A 23,212-nucleotide genomic window follows, 5' to 3' on the forward strand; every position below is an offset into this window, starting at 1 on the left:
CACAGGGGCAGTGGTTGGGGGCGATCTCCTGCACGCACAGCCAGCTGCTGCTTCTAAGTGGGAAAGCACGCTCCTTGTTAAGGTTCCTGGAGTTGCATTGTCAGCTTCTCATCAGGAATGGTGCTGATCATACCTTTGCTTCCCCTCCTGCAGACGGGCGGCCACTGTACGTTCTCAGGCTGGGGCAGATGGACACCAAGGGCTTGGTGAGAGCCCTCGGGGAGGAGGCTCTGCTGCGATACGTAAGTGCTTCCTGGGCAGGTCCCGCCCCCTTCTTTGCCAGCAGGATGGTGATCTTACAGCTATCAGAGCAAGCATGGAGTGCTTTTGTAATTAGGCCAATCTATTAATACATTTTTAAAATTTCAAAAGAGGGCACGGAAATTATAAAAATGTTTTTCACAGGGAAGTGTCAACAAAAAATCTGTATAGCCACTCAGGATGACTTTGTGGGGACCGATTTGGGGTCTTCTTGTTTCATTGCCATGGTCCCCCCCACCCCCCACTCTCCTTTTGAGCTGTCTCTCGGATCAGACCGCTTCATAGTATTCTTTGCCCTGCACTCCCTTACTTGCAGGTCTTCACATCTCTTATCTGGACGATTATAAATGCTTCCTTCCTGCCCCCTGAACTCCCAGCTCCCCTTCCACTTCAGCCTCCATAGCATGGGCAGTTATGAAGAGAAGAATGTGCTTAAATTAAAAACCAAACAAACAGGGGCACCTGGGTGGCTCAGTCGGTTAAGCGTCTGCCTTCGGCTCAGGTCATGATCCCAGGGTGCTGGGGTCGAGCCCTGCGTCAGACTCCCTTCCCCACTCAGTGGGCTGTATTATTGTCTCTGTGTTTCATAGCTTGACACAGTGGCGTTACTAGACTAATCGTGGGCTTTTTATGGCCATTTTACACACAGGTTCTCTCCATAAACGAAGAAGGGCTGAGACGGTGTGAAGAAAATACAAAAGTCTTTGGTCGACCTATCAGGTAGATGTTGATTTTGTTTTTCCTTCCAGCTTATTGAGAATGTGAGGTAAATAAAACTAGTTGACTTTTAGGACCAAAATCTGGTGTGATTTTTAGGCTTTTAGATTTCTAGAGCCAAATCTAAATAGCTTCCCATTTTTTGCAGTGTTCCAGAAGGTAGAAGATAATTAACATGTAATTCGGTCAGTTAGGAGGGATAGGTGCTGGATTTTGGTGTTTCTGACCCCAAGTGAGACGTTGCTGTCACCTCAGTCTGAGTGGGTCGGCCTGCCTGGTTAGTGTGCATGGTCCTTGGGAGCCCAGGGTCGCAGTTGGTTTTGTTCGTTTGTTTTCGTTGCAGGGGCACAAGGAGATTATTCTGTATTTCTAAACTTTACTCGTAGTTATGGTAAACTATTTGGAAAATGTGCAGTGGTTCAGAGGTGGACACTAGAAGGGCATAGCGGGTTTACTGGAGGGGAAGTTCCACCACGACAGGAAGGGGTTTTGAGGGTTTTCTGTTCCCTGCTGTATTGTCGGCTCCTGAGACACTGCTGGGTTAGTGGGTATTTGTGGAAGAAGAGCTTCTTGAAGTTCACACTGTGCGTTGAAAAGCCAGATTCGTGCCCTGTTGGGTCCGTAGAGGTGGCCCAGCATGTCCAGCCCAGCATGTCACCTTGTTTGCTGGGTCACGAGCAGGTCCGAATGAGGTGGTTATTAATTGTCAATTAGCCATTGAGGTTTTGCTGTCCCAGGGATTGGTCCTACCACGCTGATCCCGTGTGCTTCATACAAGTAGATAGAAATGCGGTTCGTAACACTTTAATTTTTAGAAACTGGTATGTTTTTGGAAATGGATATAAATGACGGTTTTGTGATATCCAGAAGAAGCTAGCTTAGGACGTGGTTTGCACGCGTGCCTTGTAGCGAGTAGCTCCCCCGTCTGCACCCCTGCAGCTCGTGGACCTGCCTGGTGGACCTGGAGGGACTGAACATGCGGCACCTGTGGAGGCCAGGCGTCAAGGCCTTGCTGCGCATCATCGAGGTGGTGGAGGCCAACTACCCCGAGACGCTCGGCCGCCTCCTCATCCTCCGCGCTCCCCGTGTGTTCCCTGTGCTCTGGACGCTGGTGCGTGTGGTGCTGGTTGGGGGAAACGATTAGCCGTGCAGAGGTGGAGAGGTGTGCGTTCATACCCCTGTGTCTGTTCGCCTGAACTAGTCAGGAAATAACAAATGTGGGAAGATACACACTTTCTCAAATAGTTTAAGGGAAGAAAGAATTCCTGGGAGTCCTTTTGTCACGCAAATAGACTTTACAGAAAAAGTGTGTCACACTCCCTGTCCCTACCCCCACCCACCCACTCGTACTGTCACACGGTGATTTGAATCTTTGGAAATCAGACAGCAAAGCAAAATGACTACGTGGTCCTTTTTCATTACTTACAGGTTAGTCCATTCATTGATGACAACACCAGAAGGAAATTCCTGATTTATGCAGGAAACGACTACCAGGGTCCTGGAGGCCTGCTGGACTACATCGATAAAGAGATCATTCCAGATTTCCTGAGCGGGGAGTGCATGGTAGGTATTGAGGCAAGCAGCTCTACGTTTGGCTGCTTCACAGGGGTAGGAGAGGTGGGTGTCGGTTGGTACAAATGATTTTCAGAACTTTTAGTTTGGATTATTGTTTTTTGTTTTGTTTTGTTTTTCTTTATTTTGCTGACGTTTCTCTGACCCAGGGTTAAACTACATAGAACGGTTTAGGTGATGGTTGACAAATGCACATTTCTTCATTGTTACGTGCTAATGAGAATTTGTTTTAGAACCTAATGTAATTGCAGCTTGCTTTATTCACTCAGCTTTGTGTGGATCAGATTTCTTATAACTATTTTGAGGAGCTATGCATTTTATAGAAACACTTTTAAAAACTCAAAGTGATTCTGCAAGATCTCCTTGACAATAAATAAGGATAACATTTTGAAGGGGACACATTAAGGGAAATACTTCCGTAATCTGGGGTTTTTGATGCATGGTGTTGCTAGGGTATCAGGCAGCCATGTCCACTTCTATGCCCTGAACTGTGATGAGGGGTCCTTGAGGACCTTACAGCCCGCGGGGCGTGCCCAGCTGACACGAGGGCAAGGGAGACCAAAGACTGCAGAGGCCCAGGTGGCTTCCTGAAGTGACAGCAGAAGCCAGAGGGGAGTGTGGTTCTCCTTAGGGAAAGGATCTCTGTCATCCTCATAGAAAAAAAAGTTGTCTTTCTGAGATGTGTACACACTGGATTTGATGCACGTATTTACCTAACGAACCCGGTTTTCAGGGGAGTCTCTCGGGTTGGTTAGAGGAGTTTGAACAGCATCCGGATTCAGCTTTCAGGGCCTCGGTCCTGCTGTCAAGAATTGCAGGCATCAGCGCGGCGTGGTACGAGGGGCCGGGGAGTCACCGGACCCTCCCTTACCGAGGGCTATGAGATTAAACTGGGAGGTCAGCTGTGTAGCGACCCACAGATGACTCCCATTACGAACGGTCCCAAGTGGTTGGTCCTTCTGACGGTGAGCTGGAGCAGAGGGAGACCTGACTCACAGCACATTGGACCGACCATGATGTGCTCCCCACTGTGAGAGTCCTCCTCATTCATCCGTGGGTCCAGGCTCTTCTCGGCTCTCCTGTGCTCCCTGCTTCCCTGCTCCAGGTCCGTCTGAGGTCTTCCACTGGAGACTGTCTCTGGGTCACGGCCTCCCAGGGCCGGTAGTGCAGGAGGGGCTGGGATTCTGTGAACTTCAGTATTGAGTCACTAGGTCAAGGCCAACTAGGAAATGTATGAAGTATATAGATTTTAATTCAACCCAGCCTGTAGTTGCTGAGAATAAAACTTTTCTTCATACCGTGTTTTCTCTTTACAGTGTAACTGCTTGTAATTCTTCCATGAACTAGAGTTCCTAATGGAGTCCAGTACCTCACACTTAGTAGTGTAAATTCTGTGGTAAATTAGCTTCAACATGTTCTCATTTAAAGTAAGACAGGTAGATTTAAGAGGTTTTAAAAATTTCCATTGCTAAATCATGCAGAAGCTGTTGGACATTGCCAGTGTGTTCCATTCCCTAAGCGGCTGGGGGCGTGTGGGCCTTGACGGAGGGTTGGTTTTCAGGGGTCCCTTCTGTGCGCACAGCTTTTACTGCTGTGTTTGTGTTTCCAGTGTGAAGTGCCCGAGGGCGGACTGGTCCCCAAGTCTCTGTACAGGACTGCGGAGGAGCTGGAGAACGAAGACCTCAGGCTCTGGACCGAGACCATCTACCAGTCTGCAAGCGTCTTCAAAGGAGCCCCGCATGAGGTGCGCCGCCCGCACCCAGGGCCCCGGGTGGCGGGGCCCCTTCTCCCAGCAGACACCTTCTTCGGCGGGTCTTCCCAGTAGGATTTACTTTAGAAGAATCAAATGGTTTTTCTGGGCTTTGTCTTTAGATTTTTGTTGTTGTTTTTTCAGATCTTTAGTTGAGGTAAAAGTCTGCACTGACGTACAGCCATCTCTCAAGGGATCTGCGCCCGGAAGGAGGTTAGGCCTCCTGGCCTCTGCGTTACCAGAGACCCCTGAGCACAGGGATGAGTTGCGTGTGGAATGCTTTCCTGTGGAAGATTGTTGACTCTCAAATCTAGTTTATCTAACGGTTATGTAGGGCTGGTTTCATTTTCTGTTTTTTTCGTGACCGGGCTTTGGTTATTTACATTTGTTAAGGGATTTGCACATTTTTTTAAGTCATATGGAGTGAGGAGAAAGTAGCACATCTCTGTTTTCCCTTCTTGCTGTCACATTGGGTGTGGAAGCAAGAGTGTTCCTGTGTTTTGCAGACGCTGTGTGTCCTGTGACATCGTGAGTGGTCTGAGCTGTGAGGGCTCACAACCAAGTCACCTTTCCTGAGCTCTGGGCAGATTTGTTCGTGCCTCAGGGGTTGTTGCTGAGGACGGGGGCGCTGGGCACCGAGCCAGCGTTCAGTGCGCGGGGCCGTGGGCTCAGGCTGTTGGTGGTAGCCGGGAGCTGACCCCTTACTGCCATCTGCGTTCATCCTTGCTGGCCTGGGTCCTCGCCTGGCCGGCCCCTCGCTTGTGGGGCACATGGGTGCTGTTGCCGTGTTTGAACTAGCAGAGGCAGGTTTGGTCCGCCTCGTTCGTAGATTCTGTAGGGGAAATCTCAGATTTTCATGACTGTCTTGAGGATTATTTATATTCATTCCTTATTTGGAGAACAGGCTTGAGGAGGTGGAGTTCTTATTTCTCTTAGGTAACTCGCTCTTGTCTGTGGGAGGGAACTCCGTGGCATAGGACGTTTCTCATGCGTCACAAGGTATCTGTGAGATGTGAAGGTTTTCTACATCAGAATGCTAAACGCTGCTTTGGGGGTGAAGTAAAACACAAATCAAGGACACAAGAGCCCTGAAATAAAGGCTGAATTCAGTGGCCCCACGGTGAGTGCAGGAAGGAGGGTGCCTGTCAGCAGAGGGGGCTGTGTCCCGGGAGATCTCGGCCCCTGGGGACAGCACTCTTGTGCTCTGGGGAGTCTGCTCTTCAGGGAGATTCCGAGGTGGGGTCTGTGTGGTGAGAAGCAGCAGTGGTGGAATCGAGGAGTCTGCCTGACTGACGACAGGTGGCCGAGAGCCGAAGAGCAAGCAGCCAGACAAGCAGCCAAGATGGGTCTCACCGGGGGCCGGGGGCACGGCCTCCGCTGAGGTCTCACGGCTGGGTTCAGTTCTCACATCCCTCCCACAGTAATGTTTGAAACTCTCTGACTTTGACCATTCCCTGCTGCAAACTCTTCCAGGGGCGCCATTAGGAAGTTTGGGTTTTGGGTTGGCACTCAGTCCCTGGGGCCGAGGCCCCTCCCCTGCCCCGGGCCACGTGGCTCTTTTCTCCCCAAGCTGCCACTGCTCCTTGGGAGTCTGTCCCCTCCCCCTGCCCGGAACACTTCCTTCTGTTCCTCCATGTGCCCTTTATTTAGCTCCCACCTTCTCTGGGACCATCCTTGTGCTCACCAGCCTAGAACAATCCATGGAACCACTTCCGTATCATCTTGAGTCACTTCTGCTCTGTGTTGTTAAGGCATTTTTACAGCCAGGAGCCAGTGTGTCGGAGTGCCTGGGATCGTGCAGTGGGAGGTCGGAGCGCTAGGGATCGTGCAGTGGGAGGTTGGAGTGCCTGGGATCGTGCAGTGGGAGGTCGGAGTGCCGAGGATCGTGCAGTGGGAGATCGGAGTGCCAGGGATCGTGCAGTGGGAGATCGGAGTGCCAGGGATCGTGCAGTGGGAGATTGGAGTGCCTGGGATCGTGCAGTGGGAAGTCGGAGTGCTAGGGTTGTGCAGTGGGAGATCGGAGTGCCAGGGATCGTGCAGTGGGAGGTCGGAGTGCCAGGGATTGTGCAGTGGGAGGTCTGAGTGCCAGGGATCGTGCAGTGGGAGGTCGGAGTGCCTGTGATCGTGCAGTGGGAGGTCGGAGTGCCTGTGATCGTGCAGTGGGAGGTCGGAGTGCCAGGGATCGTGCAGTGGGAGGTCGGAGTGCTAGGGATCGTGCAGTGGGAGGTCGGAGTGCCTGTGATCGTGCAGTGGGAGGTCGGAGTGCCTGTGATCGTGCAGTGGGAGGTCGGAGTGCCTGTGATCGTGCAGTGGGAGGTCGGAGTGCCGGGGATCGTGCAGTGGGAGGTCGGAGTGCTAGGGATCGTGCAGTGGGCGTTCTGCACTGCAGGTGTAGCTAAGGGAGAGCATGGAGCTTGGCACGTGACATGGAGCAGGAAGGTTGGGAGGAGGGAGAGCAGGAAAAGCTGGGTGGCAGAACGGTGGGTGCGGGTGAGGACACAGCTGACGGGACATGTCTCCCTCCCTCCCACAACACACACGGCTGGGCCCAGAAGCTCCCCCAGGGATGAAGCACCACAGTGTCGGCTCGGGACTGGGGGGCTCGGGATAGGGGGGCTCGTGCTTACCTTGGTTGCTTAATGCACTCTCTTTTTCCAGATCCTCATTCAGATTGTGGACGCCTCTTCAGTGATCACGTGGGATTTTGACGTGTGCAAAGGGGACATTGTCTTCAACATCTACCACTCCAAGAGGTCGCCCCAGCCTCCCAAAAAGGACTCCCTGGGGGCACACAGCATTACTTCCCCAGGAGGGAACAACGTGCAGCTGATAGACAGAGTCTGGCAGCTGGGCCGTGACTACAGCATGGTGGAGTCACCTCTGATCTGCAAAGAAGGGGAAAGCGTGCAGGTACAGCCATCTGGGACTCTCTGCAGCTTCGGTATTTTGTCTTCAAAAAGAAGGGTCTTTTGCTTCATCGCTGTCCTGCGCGGCTGGCACTGTCTGTCTGCGGGGAGCCCGCAGGGGTGTGCGGCGTCAGTTACGGTCAGAGTGGCCCAGGAAGCCCCAGGAAGAAAGGAACTCAGCCCTGAGCAGGGGTTTTGGAATGAATCCATAACTTTTATCTCAAGTGCATGAGTTTTCTTCAGAAGTTAGTTTCACAAGAGCGACGTGGAAGGAAGGGAGAGGCATTCAGTGCACGTGGACAGCTGGGACCCAGACTTCCACCGAGAGGACAGTCACCCCAAATAGCAGGGAGACAAGCAAGTGCTGAGGGAGCTGTTAGCTGTCGTTACTGAGCATTCTCATTCATTTAAAAATGCTCTGTCAGTTCATTTTTTACATTTTGGCCAGTTATTTTGAGTGCTTGTACTGAGAACGGTGGTTCTTGGGTGCTTCTGGCCTGCATAATAGATGCATAATTTTGCTGCCTTTACAGTTTTCAGGGATGAGCCTGTCAGTGTTCCGTGGTTTGAGAAGTAGAATAAAAGAGAGTATTTTATTTAGTTTTAAAAGTAATGGATGGTTTAAGCTTCAGAATTAAATGAAGAAAGTAATTTTCATAGGTTGACATTGTACTTTAGATTGTCATCCTTTTAACCAGAATGCTCTGGTAAGATCATTGGAAGCAGGTCCAGGAGAGCACTGCCTGGTCAGATGATCTTTCTTGACCCCCTTAAGGCTGAATGAAGGGCCCCCTGAGCTCTCTCATCCCACCTCTCCAGGCGCCTGCTTCTGTTGTGGCCTTACCCCTCCCCCCAAGGCTGCAAGTCCTTGGGGTGGGCAGACACGGAGAGTCCCTCCCCGAGGCCTGCGCAGCTCTTGGGAGGGGCCTCGCTGCAGGGCCGGAGGCCGCGTGGGACTGGCCCCTGAGCGAGGAGTCGGTCCTCCAGCCACGGAGATGGCCGGCCGTCGCTGCTGAAGCCGAGTGGGCCCGGGGAAGGCTGCAGGTGGTGTCCGCCAGGGCCCGTGGCAGGTAGGCGCTTGGGAGTAAGTTCTCAGCCGGTGCTCCCCGACTCGTTCCAGGGCTCACACGTGACAAGATGGCCGGGCTTCTACATCCTGCAGTGGAGATTCCACAGCATGCCCGCGTGCGCCGCCACCAACCTGCCCCGGGTGGACGACGTGCTGGCCTCCCTGCAGGTGTCGTCCCACAAGTGCAAAGTGATGTACTACACCGAAGTGATCGGCTCCGAGGATTTCCGGTACGGGCTCCCCGCCCCCAGGGCCCCCGCAGCACCACGGGTGTGGGCAGGGGGTTCCGCAAGGACGGTGGGGCTCGGGGGCGGCTGGGAGCGGCCTTTGGGCCATTTGTTGTGGCCGGTTGATGACGTCATCTGTGGGCCGGGCCAGCAGGGAGCCACGGTGCTGGGAGAGCCTGCTTTGTGAGTGCTGTGGGGGCCGAGTGGGCCGCGGGGAGCGAGGGCGGCCCGCAGTGGGGTCCTCACGCCTCGCCCCTCCCGGTGCTGTTTGCAGAGGCTCTATGACCAGCCTGGAGTCCAGCCACAGCGGGTTCTCCCAGCTGAGCGCCGCCACCACCTCCTCCAGCCAGTCTCAGTCCAGCTCCATGATTTCCAGGTAGTGCCGCAGCGCCCGTGCCCAGGGCGCGGAGGGGACAGCGCGCCTCCTCGGACAGCCTGCCGCGTCCCGCCACCCGCCCGGCGGCCACACTGTGCAGACCTCTCACCCTCTAGGTAGCACATAGCTCTCCAGATGGCACGTGTAGTGCTTGATCCCAGACTATCTCGACAGGTAGTTGGAACTCTAACTCCGTAGCCATAGATTTTGTATACGGTGTGCACAAATCAAACCAGAGCACAAGGGCTCTCTTGAAAGAAAAGTAGTTTATATACAATTAAGAGGTTGACTTCGTCTCAAATGTTGATGCAAAAAATGTTTCCAGCAACCTCCACACCCTGTCCATTAGCGGATGAATTCCTACACCATCCTCAGAGGTGACCCACCTTCCTACACGGGGCAGGAACCACCAGCTCGTCCCCACACCACGTCACAGCGTCACCCTCTGCTGTTGGCCGGCGCGGCCCACGGATTGAGGGGCCGCCCACTAGGCACCTGTCCTCCGAGCAGCGCGGCTTCCGTGGGGAGCACTTGGGGGCGGGCTGCAGGAGCACCTCGCTTGGGCCCCGCGGGCGGGTGACCCGCTGTCCTGCAGTGGGTGGGGGTGGGCCCGGGGGCGCTCGGGGACCCCCCACAGCGCCAGGAGAGCACCGCCACCATTAAACAGCTTCCCTGTCCTCCTTTCCACATCTTTTTGGTACTTTCAGAGCAGGATTTTTCTGTATGTGAACTCCCGCGGAAGGGATTCTTTCCCTTTTCCTTCTGGTATGTTCTTACCTGCAAATGCTAGTTCTGACCTCACTCTAGACTTAGGTTCCCTCTGCCTCCTCTTAGCTCGATAGCGTCAGAGCCCATGTGGTCTTTCTAGTCCCTAGAAGGCTGTTGTGAAGACTCAGTCACGTTTGCCGTTTTGAAATCGTCCAGTGTTCCTCTGCGCTGATGAGTGTTCTTGCCGTGTGGCCGCTTACAGGAGCCCCGCTGCTTCATAGAGGGACACTGCAGACGTGTGGGGGGTGTGTGCGTGCGCAGGCATGTGGGGGGTGTGTGGCAGTGGGGGGTGCGCGTGTGAGTGAGGCAGTGCACGGGGGGGTGTTCGGGGTGGGTGGCAGTGCGTGGGGGCACACGTGGGTGAGCGTGGCCATGTGTGTGGCACATGTGGCAGTGGGGGGCACATGAGTGTGGCAGTGCGTGGGGGTGGGGGGTGGGCGTCAGTGTGGTGTTGGTGAGAAACGGGAGAGTAGAAAGTGAGATCAAGTTACAAGGGATTCTTCTTCGAAACAAATCAGAATATGAGCTTGGTTTGCCTTTTGTGTTTTGTTTTTGATTCCCAGTTACAAAGTGTGGTATTCTTGTGTTGGCCCATGTTTTTTTCAGCTTTTTATGGGAAAAGCAGGTCATTTGCGAATCTGTCTGGATGTTGTGTAGGGTCAGCGTTTGTGATAAGGATGTGACGTGTGGTGTCGTGTGTTGGAAGAGGCTGTGTTTTTAAAGATATGTGCCAAAACATGGCCGTTAGCGGCGGGTGTGAGCGGCACGGAAGCCTGGGCCGCGTTGCTTGCCATCCACTCTCGAGGCCCCAGGTGGGTGGCTGCAGGGTGGACAAGTGTGGGCCCCGCGGGCGAGCCTCAGGGGGCTCGTGAGGAACGCCGGGTCAGGGAGGCCCCCAAGGCGGCCCGCACAACCGAAGACTGGGCTTCTCCGTGGTTGCCGGCCTTCCCGGAGTGTGTGGCCTTTGAAAAGATACGCTCGCATTGGCACCTAAAGCCTTGTTTCCAGAAAGCACAGTAGGGTTGGTTAGTGCACCTGTGCTGCTTCCGATCAGTGCTTCCTGCTTCTAAATTATAAGGACCTGAAGATGGTCCCTTCCTTCTCTTTCTTTCTCTCTCTCTGTGTCTCAGATGGCGATTTTGCTGACAGCTGCCAAGAAAACGCTTCCCTCCACAGTCCACCTCAGCCCAGGGATGTTTGTAGAACTGTTTGAGTTGCAGCCATTCCCCCCCCCTCCCCCAGTCCGAAGACGTGTTCGTTTTAAGTTGGCTCAGAAGTGGCACTGTCTTGTCCCCAGAGAGTTGAACGCGTCTCTCAGAGTTCAAAGCACATCACTGCGCAGACGCCTGCAGGGTTCCTCATGAGTGACACGGCACCTGCTTCTCCTTGGAGGGGGCCGCGGGCGCCCGGACCCGGACTCTGCCCCTTCTTCCAGTGCCCTGCACTCTCACACTCCGCCTTTCTCCTGCACTAAGGGTTCTTTTGATTTCCCCTCTATTACTAGTGTCTTAACTCAGTTTTCTTCCTAAATTCATTATTTGCATATCAAATTCTGTAAATGTTTTGTAAACATATTACCTCACTCTTGGTAATACAATACTGATAGTCTTTAAAAGATTTTTTTACTGTTATCAATAATAAACATGAACTGTTTAAAGAAGAGAATGTCTCTTTCTTCCTGTGAAACGTGAAGCATCAGCCTCCCTTGGAGTGTGGACTGAGCACATGTGGGGTGGTGAGCAGATGCGTGGATGTCCGCACATCCGTAGCTCAGTCTGAGTTTTGAGTTTGTCAGCAAGCGAGAGAGGTGACGTGCGTCATTCCCGCCTCAGCAGCACCTGCGTGCCTTACTGACGCCTTAGCGTGTTGCCGGAGGAAGGGCAGGGTTCACCCCAGGTCCTTTCGGGCTCTGAGTTCTCTGCCTGCCCTCACGTCAGGCCTGCTCTTACCAAGCTGTTGGGTTAGCGTCGGATTCTCACGGTGGCGGCATGAGAAAACATGTGTTACCTGCTGCTGTCTCGGCCGTCTCAGAACGTAGTGACAAAGTGGGATGTCCTGAACAACGGTCCTGGTGTTCTGTTGGGCCGCCAAACCTTGAATACGTGTTTCTCCTTAAACACGTCCCCATTTCATACCTGAGCACAACCGTAGGGCGCCTCTCAGTTCTCCCATCAAGGCAGAGGTGTTCTCAGTAAAATGTTGTCATGACAGACTAATGAATCAGTTTTTGTTTTTTTTAAGATTTTATTTATTAGAGTGAGAGAGCACAAGCAGGGACAGCGGCAGAGGGAGACGGAGAGGGAGAAGCAGACCCCCAGCTGAGCAGGGAGCCTGACGTGGGGCTCCATCCCAGAGATCCCAGAACCCCGGGATCATGACCTGAGCCGAAGGCAGACCCTCAACTGACTGAGCCACCCAGGCCCCCCCCCCCCCCCAGTGAATCAGTTTTGTTTGAAAGGGCTTTGGAAAGCAGGGGTTCTGGGAACAGGGAAGTGGCATCCCGCGTAAAAACAGCAGCTAGACCGCAAAGCCTCACACCTGCAGCCATCTGAATTGTGGGCTTGAAAGGGGTTAAAATGGCAACGTTTGTTACTTACTTTCTACCGCGATGAAAAACCGCTGTGGACAGCATTCACAGTCTAGGTAATAAGGTATCTGCACAAACCCCAAACAGAGGCACAAACCAGCAACAGTCATAAGCCCCAGTGTCCAACAGCGTTCAGTGTGATGGACGGGAGCAGGACCTGGAGCAAGCCCTCCTTCTGATGGTGGATGCCGGGGCCGCGGGCGAGGGGCCTGTGGGGTGGGACGGTCGGCCCCTTGGAGCTTCCAGCACGGCCTGACAGGGCTCCCTGCCAGGAAGGGTCCCACACTGAGGGAAACCCACTAGGATGGAATGAAAACTAAGCAGGACGGGACCTACACGAGGGTGAGAAGGCTGAAGCAGGGCAGGAGCCGGGAAAGCTCTGGAAGCAAAGGGACACATTTTTTTAAACTTCCCAAAAACGACAGAAGAGGGCACTCTGTAGAATTAGAAATGCTTTCTTGAAGCCCCTTTCATTCTGAAAGTTTATGACATACTTTCACATAAAAATAAGCATCAGAAAAGGATCCAAGTCCAGTCCATACGAAGCTGAGAATGAGAAGAGCATCCTACAGACAAGGAAAGGCCAGAAAGATGCGCCTACAAAACCGGCAAATGTATAAATGATTTCTTTTTCTCAACTGAAGTATAGCGAACACACATGTTGTACTAGTTTCGGGGGTACAGCTACGGATTCGGTTCTGTGCGTGGCTCCGTGTTCTCCACGACCAGTGTGGTCACCGCCTGTCGCAACATCGTCACGGTGTCGTTGACATCCCCGTGCCGGGATCCCTCTGGTCTCCGTGACTGACTGACTTCATGCCTGGAAGTTTGTGCTTTGTCATCCCTGCCCCCTCTGGCGACCACCAGTCCTCTGGGTGTGAGAGGCTGTGTTTTGGGTTTTTTTTAAGGAACCCAAAGACATCAAGAGAGTAAACATGACAGGAAAGAATGTATTAGAAAAGTTCAGAAACAGGGCGCCTGGGTGGCTCAGTTGGTTAAGCGACTGCCTTCGGCTCAGGTCATGATCCTGGAGTCCCTGGATCGAGTCCCACATCGGGCTCCCTGCTCGGCAGGGAGCCTGCTTCTCCCTCTGACCCTACCCCCTCTCATGTGCTCTCTCATTCTCTCTGTCTCAAATAAATAAATAAAATCTTTAAAAAAAAAAAAACAAAAAACACCTTAATTCTTTAAAAAAAAAAAAAAGTTCAGAAACAAAGTCACAAGAATTAGAAATGAATGAAACCACTTCAGAAATTCAGATGGAATTAGGAGGACACAAAGTGGAAAACGCCACAGATAAGGCTCTAAGAGAAAAGCACCAAAGGGGAAAATCATACAAATCAGGAAGGACAGAGGTGAAGAGATGTCGAAGGGGACACAGCTTGAAGGTGAGCGAAGCAGGAAGCCCAGTACCGAGAGATACTTCGGTGAGACTGAGGCATCCGGGGGGAACTCAGGCTTTCCAAAGGCTGAGCTTTGTGGGGGAAGAAATAGAATAACTGGGATTTTCGAGGAAAGAAAGAGGAAGCCTCAGAATTTCTAGCCAGCAACACAGCATGTTGGGGTCAGGTGGCCGCGCGCCCTCCTGCCGAGTCCGGAGAGGGCGCCAAGGTGCAGGGGGAGACTGAGGACTGGGGGGCCTTAGGGCCAGCGAGGCTGTAGACGGGGAGAGGGTGGTACGTGTTGGCTACCGCCGTATTTTCAAAAATGGGGCAGGAAACAGGGACAGCGTACGCAAAAGTTTCTGTTTTTCATAATCATATTAGTGGCGGCATTCTCGTGGTTCATCTGAGAGTCTTGGTCAGTCATATGGATGCGTCTGTGTGGGACCAGCCCAACCGCGATGAGAAGCCCCAGCCCCCCGTGGTGGTTTCGTCACGGGAAGCCCCGTGGGCGTGGGGGAGTCCGGCAGCTCCAGGGGGTTGAGTCATTTGTTGGATCCATGCGCTTTTCTAGATCCCTGTTTTATTTTATAAAACAGGTTTGTGGGTGGTGGTGTTTTTAGTTAGGGTTTTAGACAGGTAATTTGCCTCGAGGGAGAATAACACCGGCTGTCTTGCTGGGACTCAGGCTTTCTTTCCTTTGTCCAGATCACCAAAGCACCGGTTGGGGCTGCTGAGGCCTGCAGCTTCTGTCCCATCCCGGGCTTGTTGTGTGCGCGGGACAGCAAAGCCGAGCCCACTCGCTGGCGGCAGGTGACTGCGAAGCTCAGCGCTGTTCTCCCGGAGGACGTCTGAGAGGCCGGTCCCGTGAGAGTCGAGCCCCTTGCCCTTGCTTCCCCAACAGAAGTGGCTAGACCTCTCCCACTCTGACCTTGCCTTTGGGTTTAAGAACTCGGTCTCCAGGACCCGTGTTGACATCCACTGGGAAACAGTCACGAGCCCTCGGATATGCAAATCACTGAGCCTCCGTGCATCAGCCCAACCGCTCTGTGTCCTGTGACCCATGAAGGAGAGAACAATCTGCGGCCTGCTCTCTGGGCTATTTCTGGGAACCAGCGAGGGGCAAGAGGCCTGGCTGCAGGGAGGAGGATGCTCCCAGCTCCATCCGTAGAGCAGTGTGGGTCTCCGTGGAGTTGAACCCAGTCTACACCCATGATCTCACAGTCCTGGTGGTACAGCCAGAGTGAAACCCAAGCTCAGCCCCCCAGGCCGCTGAAGCTCAAGGTAGTCCCGGCTCTGGCCCCGGAAGGCCCTCCCGGATGCCACCTTGTGGCCGCATGGGAGACACACACCCTGCTTTCCCAGCTGGGGTGGTGGTGACGTCCTTTCTCCAGCTCTTGCAGGTCAGAGCCGTGGGAGGACATTGTCTAGCTCCCCCTGTCTCCGGAAATCTCTCAGGAGGGGCGCCGTAGTTAATGTGTCAGTTTGGCTGGGCCGTGCGGTACCCAGATATTTGGTCAAACATTATCCTGGGTGTTTGTGTGGAGGTGCTTTTTTGGATGAGATTAACAGTTACACGGGTAGACTGAGTGAAGCAGATCGCTTTTCCTAATGCAGGTGGGTCTTGTCCAATCAGTTGAAGTCCTGAATAGAACAAAAGGCTGCCCTCCTCAAAGGAAGAGATGATTCCTCCTGCCTAGTGGTCTTCAAACTGGAATATCCGCTTTTTCTTGCCTTCGGACTAAAAAGTTGTCTCCTTCTGGGTCTCAAACCTGCTGGCCTTTGGACCAGAATAATAGCATCAAGCCCTCCAGAGTTTCCAGCTTGCCGACTGCAGATCTTGGGACTGTCGGCCTCCATAATCGTGCAAGCCTATTCCCTACGTCAGAACTCCTTCTATACGTGCGTTCTCTTGATTCCGACTCTGGAGAACCCCGACTAATACAGGCAGTGTGCTCCGAGATCCTGGAATTGCAAAGCCTTTGACTTTTACAAAAAACCTGGTTAATCTGGAATCATCTTTCTCTGGTTTGTGTGTGTGTGTTTTGGTTTAGGGTTTTTTTTCCATCAATAGGCTTATTTTTTTGAATGTAGAATAAAATTACAGACTGTTAAAGTTGAGTTGGGAAAGTCTAAAATGGTCTAGTTGCAGCTTTTGCAGCTTGAGGATGGTCAAGCCTGGAGGGGGGAGGGGCTGTACCTGAGCAGGTGGCTGCGAGTCCGGCAGGCTGGGGGACGTGGGGCAAGCCACTTAGCCTCCCCAAGCCCCGCTTCTCACTGTGAAGGCCAAGTCCGGAGGCCTCCACAGTCCCTTCCATCTTGTTGCCATCACTGACCATGGAATGGGAAGAGGCAGGTCCATCTCACTGGGGTCGTTGTCAAGACACAAGAAGCAAATGATGATGAGACCGTGTTGTTCACTTCCAAGTGCTCTGCAAACGTGAGGTGTTCTGTATAGTTCTGTTCTTGCCTAGGGCATGGGAGCAGAGTCCTGGGCCCGGGCCGGGACATATCAGTGGCTGCTCCTCTGGGAAGACAATACACTGGACATCAGATGGAAGACACGCCACTAAAGGGGAGGCCAGAAAGAACAGCTTGAAGTTAGGAGCAAATAAGAAAGCTTAACGGCACGCTCTCCTCCCTCTTCCCGAGAGGGAATGAGATGGCCACAGGGTGGCAGGGGGCCGTGGGGGGAGTGTCACCCGACTGCCCCTCTGCTCCAGCACCCGTGGAATGGAAGGACAGACAGCTTGTTGGACTGAACACCTGTTGGAGCCCGGGGCTGTGGAGGGGGCCAGTGTGCCCTGCAGAGCTGTACCCAGCCCTTCTGGCACTTTCTCTCTTCCCCACGTGTCACCCTCGTGTTGGGGGGGGCTGGTTTTCAGGGTTCTCATCCCGCAGAGTCAAAGAATGAATCTCGGGAACACAAGAGGGTGGAGTGCTAGTTTATTAAGTGAAGGTGAGAACAGAAAACCCTCTAGAGTGAGAGGAGTCCTGAATGGGTTGCTTTTTCTCTTCTTACTTTAAAAGAAATTAAAGTTAAAGCATTTTTGTGGACCCCTAAAAGAATCGTGGACCCTGGGCCCTGCTCCCAGAGGCTGGAAAGCCTCTGCGGACCTGGCCTGCCCCAGCCCGGAAGGGCGCAGGGGAAGGGACCCTCCCCACTGTGCTAATCCTTGAGCCCTGCTGGGGCTGCCCTGGGAGCCGTCCCCGAAAGCTCTTCCCGCGGGGATGCCGCTTGCTTGTGCGCCTGGTGTTGGTGTCAGCTGGGGGTGAGCCGGGTCGGTCTGCGCACCGGGATGGGTGTAGAACTCAGCACCCTTCCGAGGGGTGTGGAAGGGATGTGGCTGTCGGTGCACTCAGGTCCTGGGGAGCTGCTGCTTCCTTGGGCCTGGGGGCTCTGGCCAGTCTGCGGGGCGCTCGCCCCTTGGGCCCTGCTCACGGTCTGATTGCTCCCAGTGGGAGGCGCCAGCGAGTCAGTGAGTCAGAGTCTGTTCCCAGCCCTTCGATGTGCCTACCTTGGCTTAGCTTGCAGAGCCGAGGAGCTGGGGGGCGTCAGGCATTGTGACAACCTCTGCTTGGCGGGCCCACACCCTCTGCCCTGGAGAAGCATCTGGGAGAGGGGTCCCTATGCTGGTGCTAGGGAGGTGCCCAGGGACTGTGCTCAGGCCATACTGTTTCTGAGCTGCCCCATTGCCCTCTGGGGGGTCTTCTTCTCCATACTCTTCTACCTCCAGTGCATCTCTCCTTATATTTACTTTTCTGCCTAAGTAACACTCACCATATGCCACAGAATCTCTGGCTTCAGCCCTCCCTGTGGCCCCCCGCCTGAGGAGGGCTTGGAGGGAGCCCGTAGAGGCTTGGCAGAGAGACAGGGCCAGCCCAGGGAGAGCAGGCTCATGATGGCGGCAGGTGCTCCTCGCCACCTGGTCCTGGGAGTGCAGAGGGCAGACCTGTGGGCCAGACCCTCACTGCCCCCTTTACTCGTGGCCTCCGACTGGGCCCCAGTGTGAATGTTCTCCGAAGGAGCAGATGGATAAATTAATTTATTCTTTGTCGACTCTGAAAGTCATGTCTAAAGCTCCCCAGCGGAATCCGTGTGAATCCCTTTTCCTAGAGGCACTGTTGTTTGTCAACGGAGCTGAGCTGAGCCTGGACTAGCAGTGGACTTGGGCCTTCTGGGCCCCCTGCCCTGCTCCATTCTCCTTCCCGGGCCCCACACTTGCCTGGCCCCCAGGCCTTTGTCCCTGCTGTTCCCAGCACCTGGAACCCTGACCCCCTGCCCCCGTCCCTGGGAAGGAGACCTCAGAAAGCTCTTCGTGTTCCTATGAACCCTGCACGGACTCTGCAACCCCAAGAACTTTGTGGAACTGGCTTGTTGCCCCGTTCTAGACTGGAAGGTTCTTCATGGGGTCGGGGTAGGGGCTGGCTTGGTGGTGTGACCCCCAGACTGCGCCCCCCCCAGGCCCCGCAGCTGCTCGCGTGTCCCACCCTGCAGCCCCAGCTTCCAGAAGCCCCGCCGCTGCTGGGTAAGTGGCTGCTTCCTACAGATGGGAGTCCCAATGTGTCCCTTTCCCCTTCTAAACCCGAGGAGCCTGCTTCCTAAATTATATCCTTTTGTTTAAAACAGCAAAGATGATCTCCGTTCTCCTGACTGTTGTCCCACATGGTGACGTGTGCCGGGAGGAAGGTAAGTGTGGCAAGGGACAGGATGATGGGGTGGGATGGGAGGTCGCAGTCTTCAACCGGGTGAGCAGGAAAGGCCTCACTCAAAGGACGTGAGGGAGCCAGCCTAGCAGATTTCCGGGAGAACGTTCTAGAACGAGGGAGGCGCTAACGCAGAGGCCACGGGACAGGCGTATGTTCAGCAGGAGGGCTGAGGCGGAGAGACCTCAGTTCACCAGGCACCGCAACCACGCGGACCTCGCTGGGACAGCTCCGGCCAACGGGCGATGTCACCTCTGGGGGTGGGGGGAGCACTTGCCCAGGACGGCCTGGGTCGGTGTCGCCGTGGGGTGTGGCTGCAGCCTCGGGGAGCTGCCTGACCCTCAGGGGCCTCGTGCAAGGGGGAAGTAAACGCGTCCGTGACATCAGGGTTTGCCCTCACCCCTGCAGAACTGAGCTTATCCTGACAAACAGGCGTGAGGCCGGTGGGGGGGGGGGGGCGGGGCGGCCAGGTCCCAAAAGGCCTCGTGGGTCCTGCGAGGCCACCAGCTTGCGGCTCCAACTCTGAATGAGACGGGAGCAGCGGTCTTGTTTGTCACGTGGCTTGGGCTCTTTGGTTTTGAGTAGAAAATTTTAATCCTTACGACATCAAATTTCTTTTCCTCTCTTGAAGAGCGTCTGGGTTTTACATCTTACTCAGGACTTCCCCACGTGAAACTCTCCTACATTTTCTTCAGGTACTTCCGTGGTTTTATTTTTTTACATTTACACGTAAATGTCTGATGCCTCTGATGTCGGGTTTTGTGTCAAGAGTGACGTAATGACCTGGTTAGTCCTAAATGGTTCTCCAGGTTTGGTGACTATAGGACAAAACTCACTTCCAGCTCTTCAGAACCCTCTTGGGGGCGCCCGGCCGGCTCAGGCGGTGGGACGTGAGACTCTTGATCTCAGGGTTGTGAGTTCGAGCCCCTTGTTGGGTGTGGAGATGACTTAAAAATAAAATCTTAAAAAACCCACAAAAACCCTCTTGAGACAAGCTTAGGGACTGTGGCTGGTTGGGGCAGGGAGGCCGGGGTGGACGGCCGCAGGTAGCCGGGAGATCCAGGGCCAGCTGGGCAGCGCCGGTGGACAATGAGGCAGTTGTAAGTGTTGAAATATTGCAGGAATAAATGGCAGCCCTGAAGCCTGCGAGCCCGGGCGTCCGCCCCGCATGCCTTCCTGATGGCCGAGAGCGCCCTCGCGTGGACGGCGACGGCGGGCCCGGCCATCAGCGTCCTGGGGCAGCGTTTACTCAGCAGAAACACGCAGCCTAATAACCCACAGGCTGTCTTCCGAGAACCAGTGATTTATTTTATTTGCCTCATTTTTAAGCACTTCAGCGTGCCTCCCAAGAGGCTGTTTGGTTTGGAAAATCACAAGAGAAGATGCCGACTGCGAGCCGGGAGCGCTTCTCTGCACCTGCCTGGACGCCAGCCTGCTCGTGGGGGCCGGGCGTCGGGGCCTCTGGCCGAGGTGCGCCCCCTGCGCCGGCTCTGGCTCCCAGCGCACATCTGGAAGGGGCGCACGGGCCGTCGGTAGAAGACGAAGAGACGAAGGTCTCTCTGCGTCTGGAAGCGCGAAGTGAACATGGATCAGTTTTAGGGGCACAGACAGAGGCCTCGGTCACCGACACTCTGAGGATCCCCACATGGGACGCTCTGGCCTCGGCCGTCGGCCCTCACTGTTCTCTGCTCTTCCCAGAGCGGAGGGAGCTCCTGAGAGACGTCACCAAGACTCCCTGGAAGGCCTCAAGACCGTGGAGAAAGGGCAGTGAACCTTCTCCACTTGCCCAGTTGGCGTCCTGCAGTAAGGCCATGTCCTGTCCCGTTGTCCCCACAGCCTGGTCTGGACTTGGAATGGGCGGGGGTTTGTCTACCCCAAGGTCTCTCGACCTCGGCACTGTTGGCATTCTGGGCGGGATAATCCCTTGCTGTGCGAGCTGTCTAGTGCACTGTGGGATGTGCCGTGGTGTCCCTGGCCTCTCCCCTCTCGGTGCCACTGGCATCCCCTAGTTGTGACAACCAACCATGTCTCCAGACATTCCTCACTGTCCTCTGGGTGGGTAAAACCATCCCTGGTGAGAATCACGGTTCTAATCCAACACTCTTAGGACTGGGAGGAAGAAACTGAGGCCCAGAGAGGTTGAGACATTTGCTCAAAGTAACACAGCAAGTCCATGGTGGTGGAGCTGGGGCTTGACCTCTTGCCCTGGCCTCCCAGGTTGGTGCTCGGTCCATTGCGAACACAACAGCAGATGCAATGAGCATGATTTTAACAAAAGGTGTAACTGGACTTTATCCAGGGTCTAGTTGTCCCCTGGAAATCACGGAGATCGTGAATGCGCAGGCAGGGCAGAAAATTAACCTCCTTGGTGCTGCAGAGAGCCGAGAGCGTTTGAATGCCAGGCCCCAGCACGGACTCTCTCCCCACCGATCCTGCACAGAGACAGCCTTCTAGCTGGGGAGCCTGGACATTTGGACGACAGTGAAGAAGTCCCCTCCAGACTGGTGGTTTTGCTTAAGCTTCACGGTGGTGCCTTCATCATCGTCACCGATAAATACCGCAAACTCCAAGTGCATGACGTGCCCCTCTCGTGAGATAGTGGCCCACAGTCTGCTCAATAAACACCTTCCCGGGACACCAGACCGTGTGCTCAGATGTGTTCTGGGAAAGGCTGTTGAAAGGAACCCCCAGGAAGAATCCTTCCGTGATGCCAGATTCCTCTGGTGATTACTTCCTGATTTGGGGTTTAATAAATGAAATTCAGCACGGTGTGGAATTTTCCTAAAGCACCAACACATTTATTTGGAGGTGGGATAGAAGTGGGGGTGTGTGTGTGCGTGGGGGGGGTCAGACACAGCCTAAGGACTGAGTTTGTCTGTATTAGAACAGGATACGTAGATTCTTTCCTGCAGTGGATTCTCCAGTCCTAGAGTTAGCGGCTGGGGGGATGGTACACTCGAAGGAGCAAACGCTGGCTCTGTTTTCAGCCCAGTTTCCTGCCTCCCTTGGGATGCGGTGTTGGACCTGCCTCTCGACTGCAGCCTTGCTGCACGCCGGGCTGCGCGTCTGCTGGCCGAGATGCACACGGCCCCGGTGTGGCTCAATTTCCTGCCAGGAGCCAGGGAAACCCAGGGAGCCCCAGTCCTCAGCTCTGGGGAGTCTCTCAGACCTAAATCTAAATCTCAGGAGGGTTGTTCTCCGGATGAAATGAGCTCGCGTGCATCGGGCCTGGCCTGTCCGTGGGAAGAGTTCTGGAACAATCAGCCGCAGTAAGAAGGCAGATAATGACAGTGATGCCAGGCTGACTCGAGGCCTTGCAGTCGCACACTCAGAGGTGATCACAAGTGGCCCGGAACCTCCAGGGCTCTGGGCTGCGGCTGGGACCCTGGAGCCGCTGCCCTCGTCCAGCCCTAGCCCAGCTGGGTGGGGTCACAGGCTCTCTGCTGTTCTGTGCTGTCCTCCAGCATCCTTTCACAGCCAATGGAGATGGTTTTGGTGCCAGGGGAAGACAGAGAGGTGGAAGAGCAAACCTCGGCCTGCCTGGGCACCCAGCGACAGCCTGCAGCTGGCCCTGCAGCTGCGGTCCCGGATGGGCTCACTGCCAGAGCAAGTCAGGTTGGTCTCTGCCCCAGGGCCTTTGCACCTGCCACCTCCCCATCTGTGGTATTCTCTCCCAGGTGTTGGCATGGCAGTCCCTTCTCTGACTACCTGATCTAAATGGCACCACCCATCCAGGCACTTTGGCACTCTCCTCCTAAGTGCCCCAAGTGTCTGTCCCCACCAGACTCACACCCCATGAGAACAGGGACCTCATATGCTGTGTTCATTGCTATGGCTCCAGAGTCCAGAAGAACGTCCAACAGGTGGGAGTGGCTGAATGGGGGGATGGCTGAAGGTAGATGATCGAGGTCCTTAGGTGCACGAGAAGGCTGTGGGGGCAGGGGGCTGGGTCTCCAGGCCCTCGGGGGTCTTGGGGCTGCAGACCGTGTGGTCCAGAGCGCTGGCTTGGGTGGGTGAGGTCAGAGTCCCAGCCCGCCGCCCGGCCGGGGGCCCCAAGTGAGCCTGCGGTGCAGGGAGGCTCGCTCTGAAGGGGAAGCCTGGAAGACACTTCAGCCGCAGGGGCGCACGCAGAGGGCAAGGCATGGCGGCCTCTGTGTCCCCTGCCCTACCTGCCGCGGCTCCCGGATAATGACCGATCAGGTCAGCTCCCGCAATGAGCAGGGGCGCAGATCTGCTTCTGTCGCTGGGACCCCTGACAGACGGCCGTGCAGGCCACAAGGAGAAGAAGAGGCTTGGAGAAAACCCCAGTCGGCTGGCTGCTCGGGCTGGAACTGGGCCCCGGGGACCCCCAGCCCGCGCTTCTGCCGCCAGCTCTCAGCAAGTTGGACCGAAGTGTACAGTCTCCACCAGCTGGAAGACACTCGGGGGACAGATCGGCAGGGCGGAGAGGACACTGGGGGCAGGGGGCAACGGCCGGTCAGGAGGGGCTGGGAGGTGACTCACGTGGTGAGTCGCTGCAGGACGTAGAAATGAAAAGCCCAGAAATGGTGCATTTGGGTAGTGCCTCCTGAAAGGCCAGCTCCTGTGAATGGGAGGGCTTCCAGCTGAGCCCTGCATGCCCTGTCCCCCAGATGGCGCGAGACGGTGTGAATGGAAGGGACACGTGTGGAGCTGCCAGGAGCCGCAGCTTCTCTGGGCCCGTTCGAGCCATGAAGTGTAGGCTGCGGGCCGCTAGCGCTGCTGGAGCCCGGGTCTGAGCAGCCAGCCTGGCGGGCCCCCCGGGGCTGGTCCTCCTCCTGCCCAGCGCACCCTTGGCACCCACTGCATTTGGGGCGGCTAACGAATGAGAGCCTCTCAGGGTCCGGTGAGATCCTGCAGGCAAAGCTGCCC

General features: G+C 55.1%; 1 protein-coding gene across 8 annotated transcripts in view; it reads left to right on the forward strand.

The window, feature by feature from the left end:
* The window catches only part of SEC14L1 (SEC14 like lipid binding 1), a 63,510-nt gene extending 42,412 nt beyond the window's left edge, over window positions 1-21,098 (forward strand). For 2 of the 8 annotated variants that reach the window (XR_013445226.1, XR_013445230.1), the window contains 12 exons: window positions 154-242; window positions 911-981; window positions 1,918-2,089; window positions 2,407-2,541; window positions 4,160-4,294; window positions 6,959-7,210; window positions 8,327-8,505; window positions 8,777-8,878; window positions 14,324-18,144; window positions 18,246-18,305; window positions 18,954-19,017; window positions 19,652-21,098. Coding sequence is in view for 2 of the 8 variants with exons in the window: in XM_078066156.1 (XP_077922282.1) it covers window positions 154-242; window positions 911-981; window positions 1,918-2,089; window positions 2,407-2,541; window positions 4,160-4,294; window positions 6,959-7,210; window positions 8,327-8,505; window positions 8,777-8,878; window positions 10,777-10,792 (1,151 nt within the window). In the remaining 6 variants the exon portion in view is untranslated. Of the gene's footprint in view, window positions 1-153; window positions 243-910; window positions 982-1,917; window positions 2,090-2,406; window positions 2,542-4,159; window positions 4,295-6,958; window positions 7,211-8,326; window positions 8,506-8,776; window positions 8,879-10,776; window positions 11,312-14,323; window positions 18,145-18,245; window positions 18,306-18,953; window positions 19,018-19,443 lie in introns of those variants that run through there. The other 6 variants (XR_013445228.1, XR_013445229.1, XR_013445227.1 and 3 more) reach the window with 6 other exon arrangements.
* Window positions 21,099-23,212: the final 2,114 nt, after the last annotated feature.

The sequence above is a fragment of the Halichoerus grypus genome, chromosome 2, assembly GCF_964656455.1.
Source record: "Halichoerus grypus chromosome 2, mHalGry1.hap1.1, whole genome shotgun sequence".
NCBI classification, from domain to species: Eukaryota; Metazoa; Chordata; class Mammalia; order Carnivora; family Phocidae; genus Halichoerus; species Halichoerus grypus.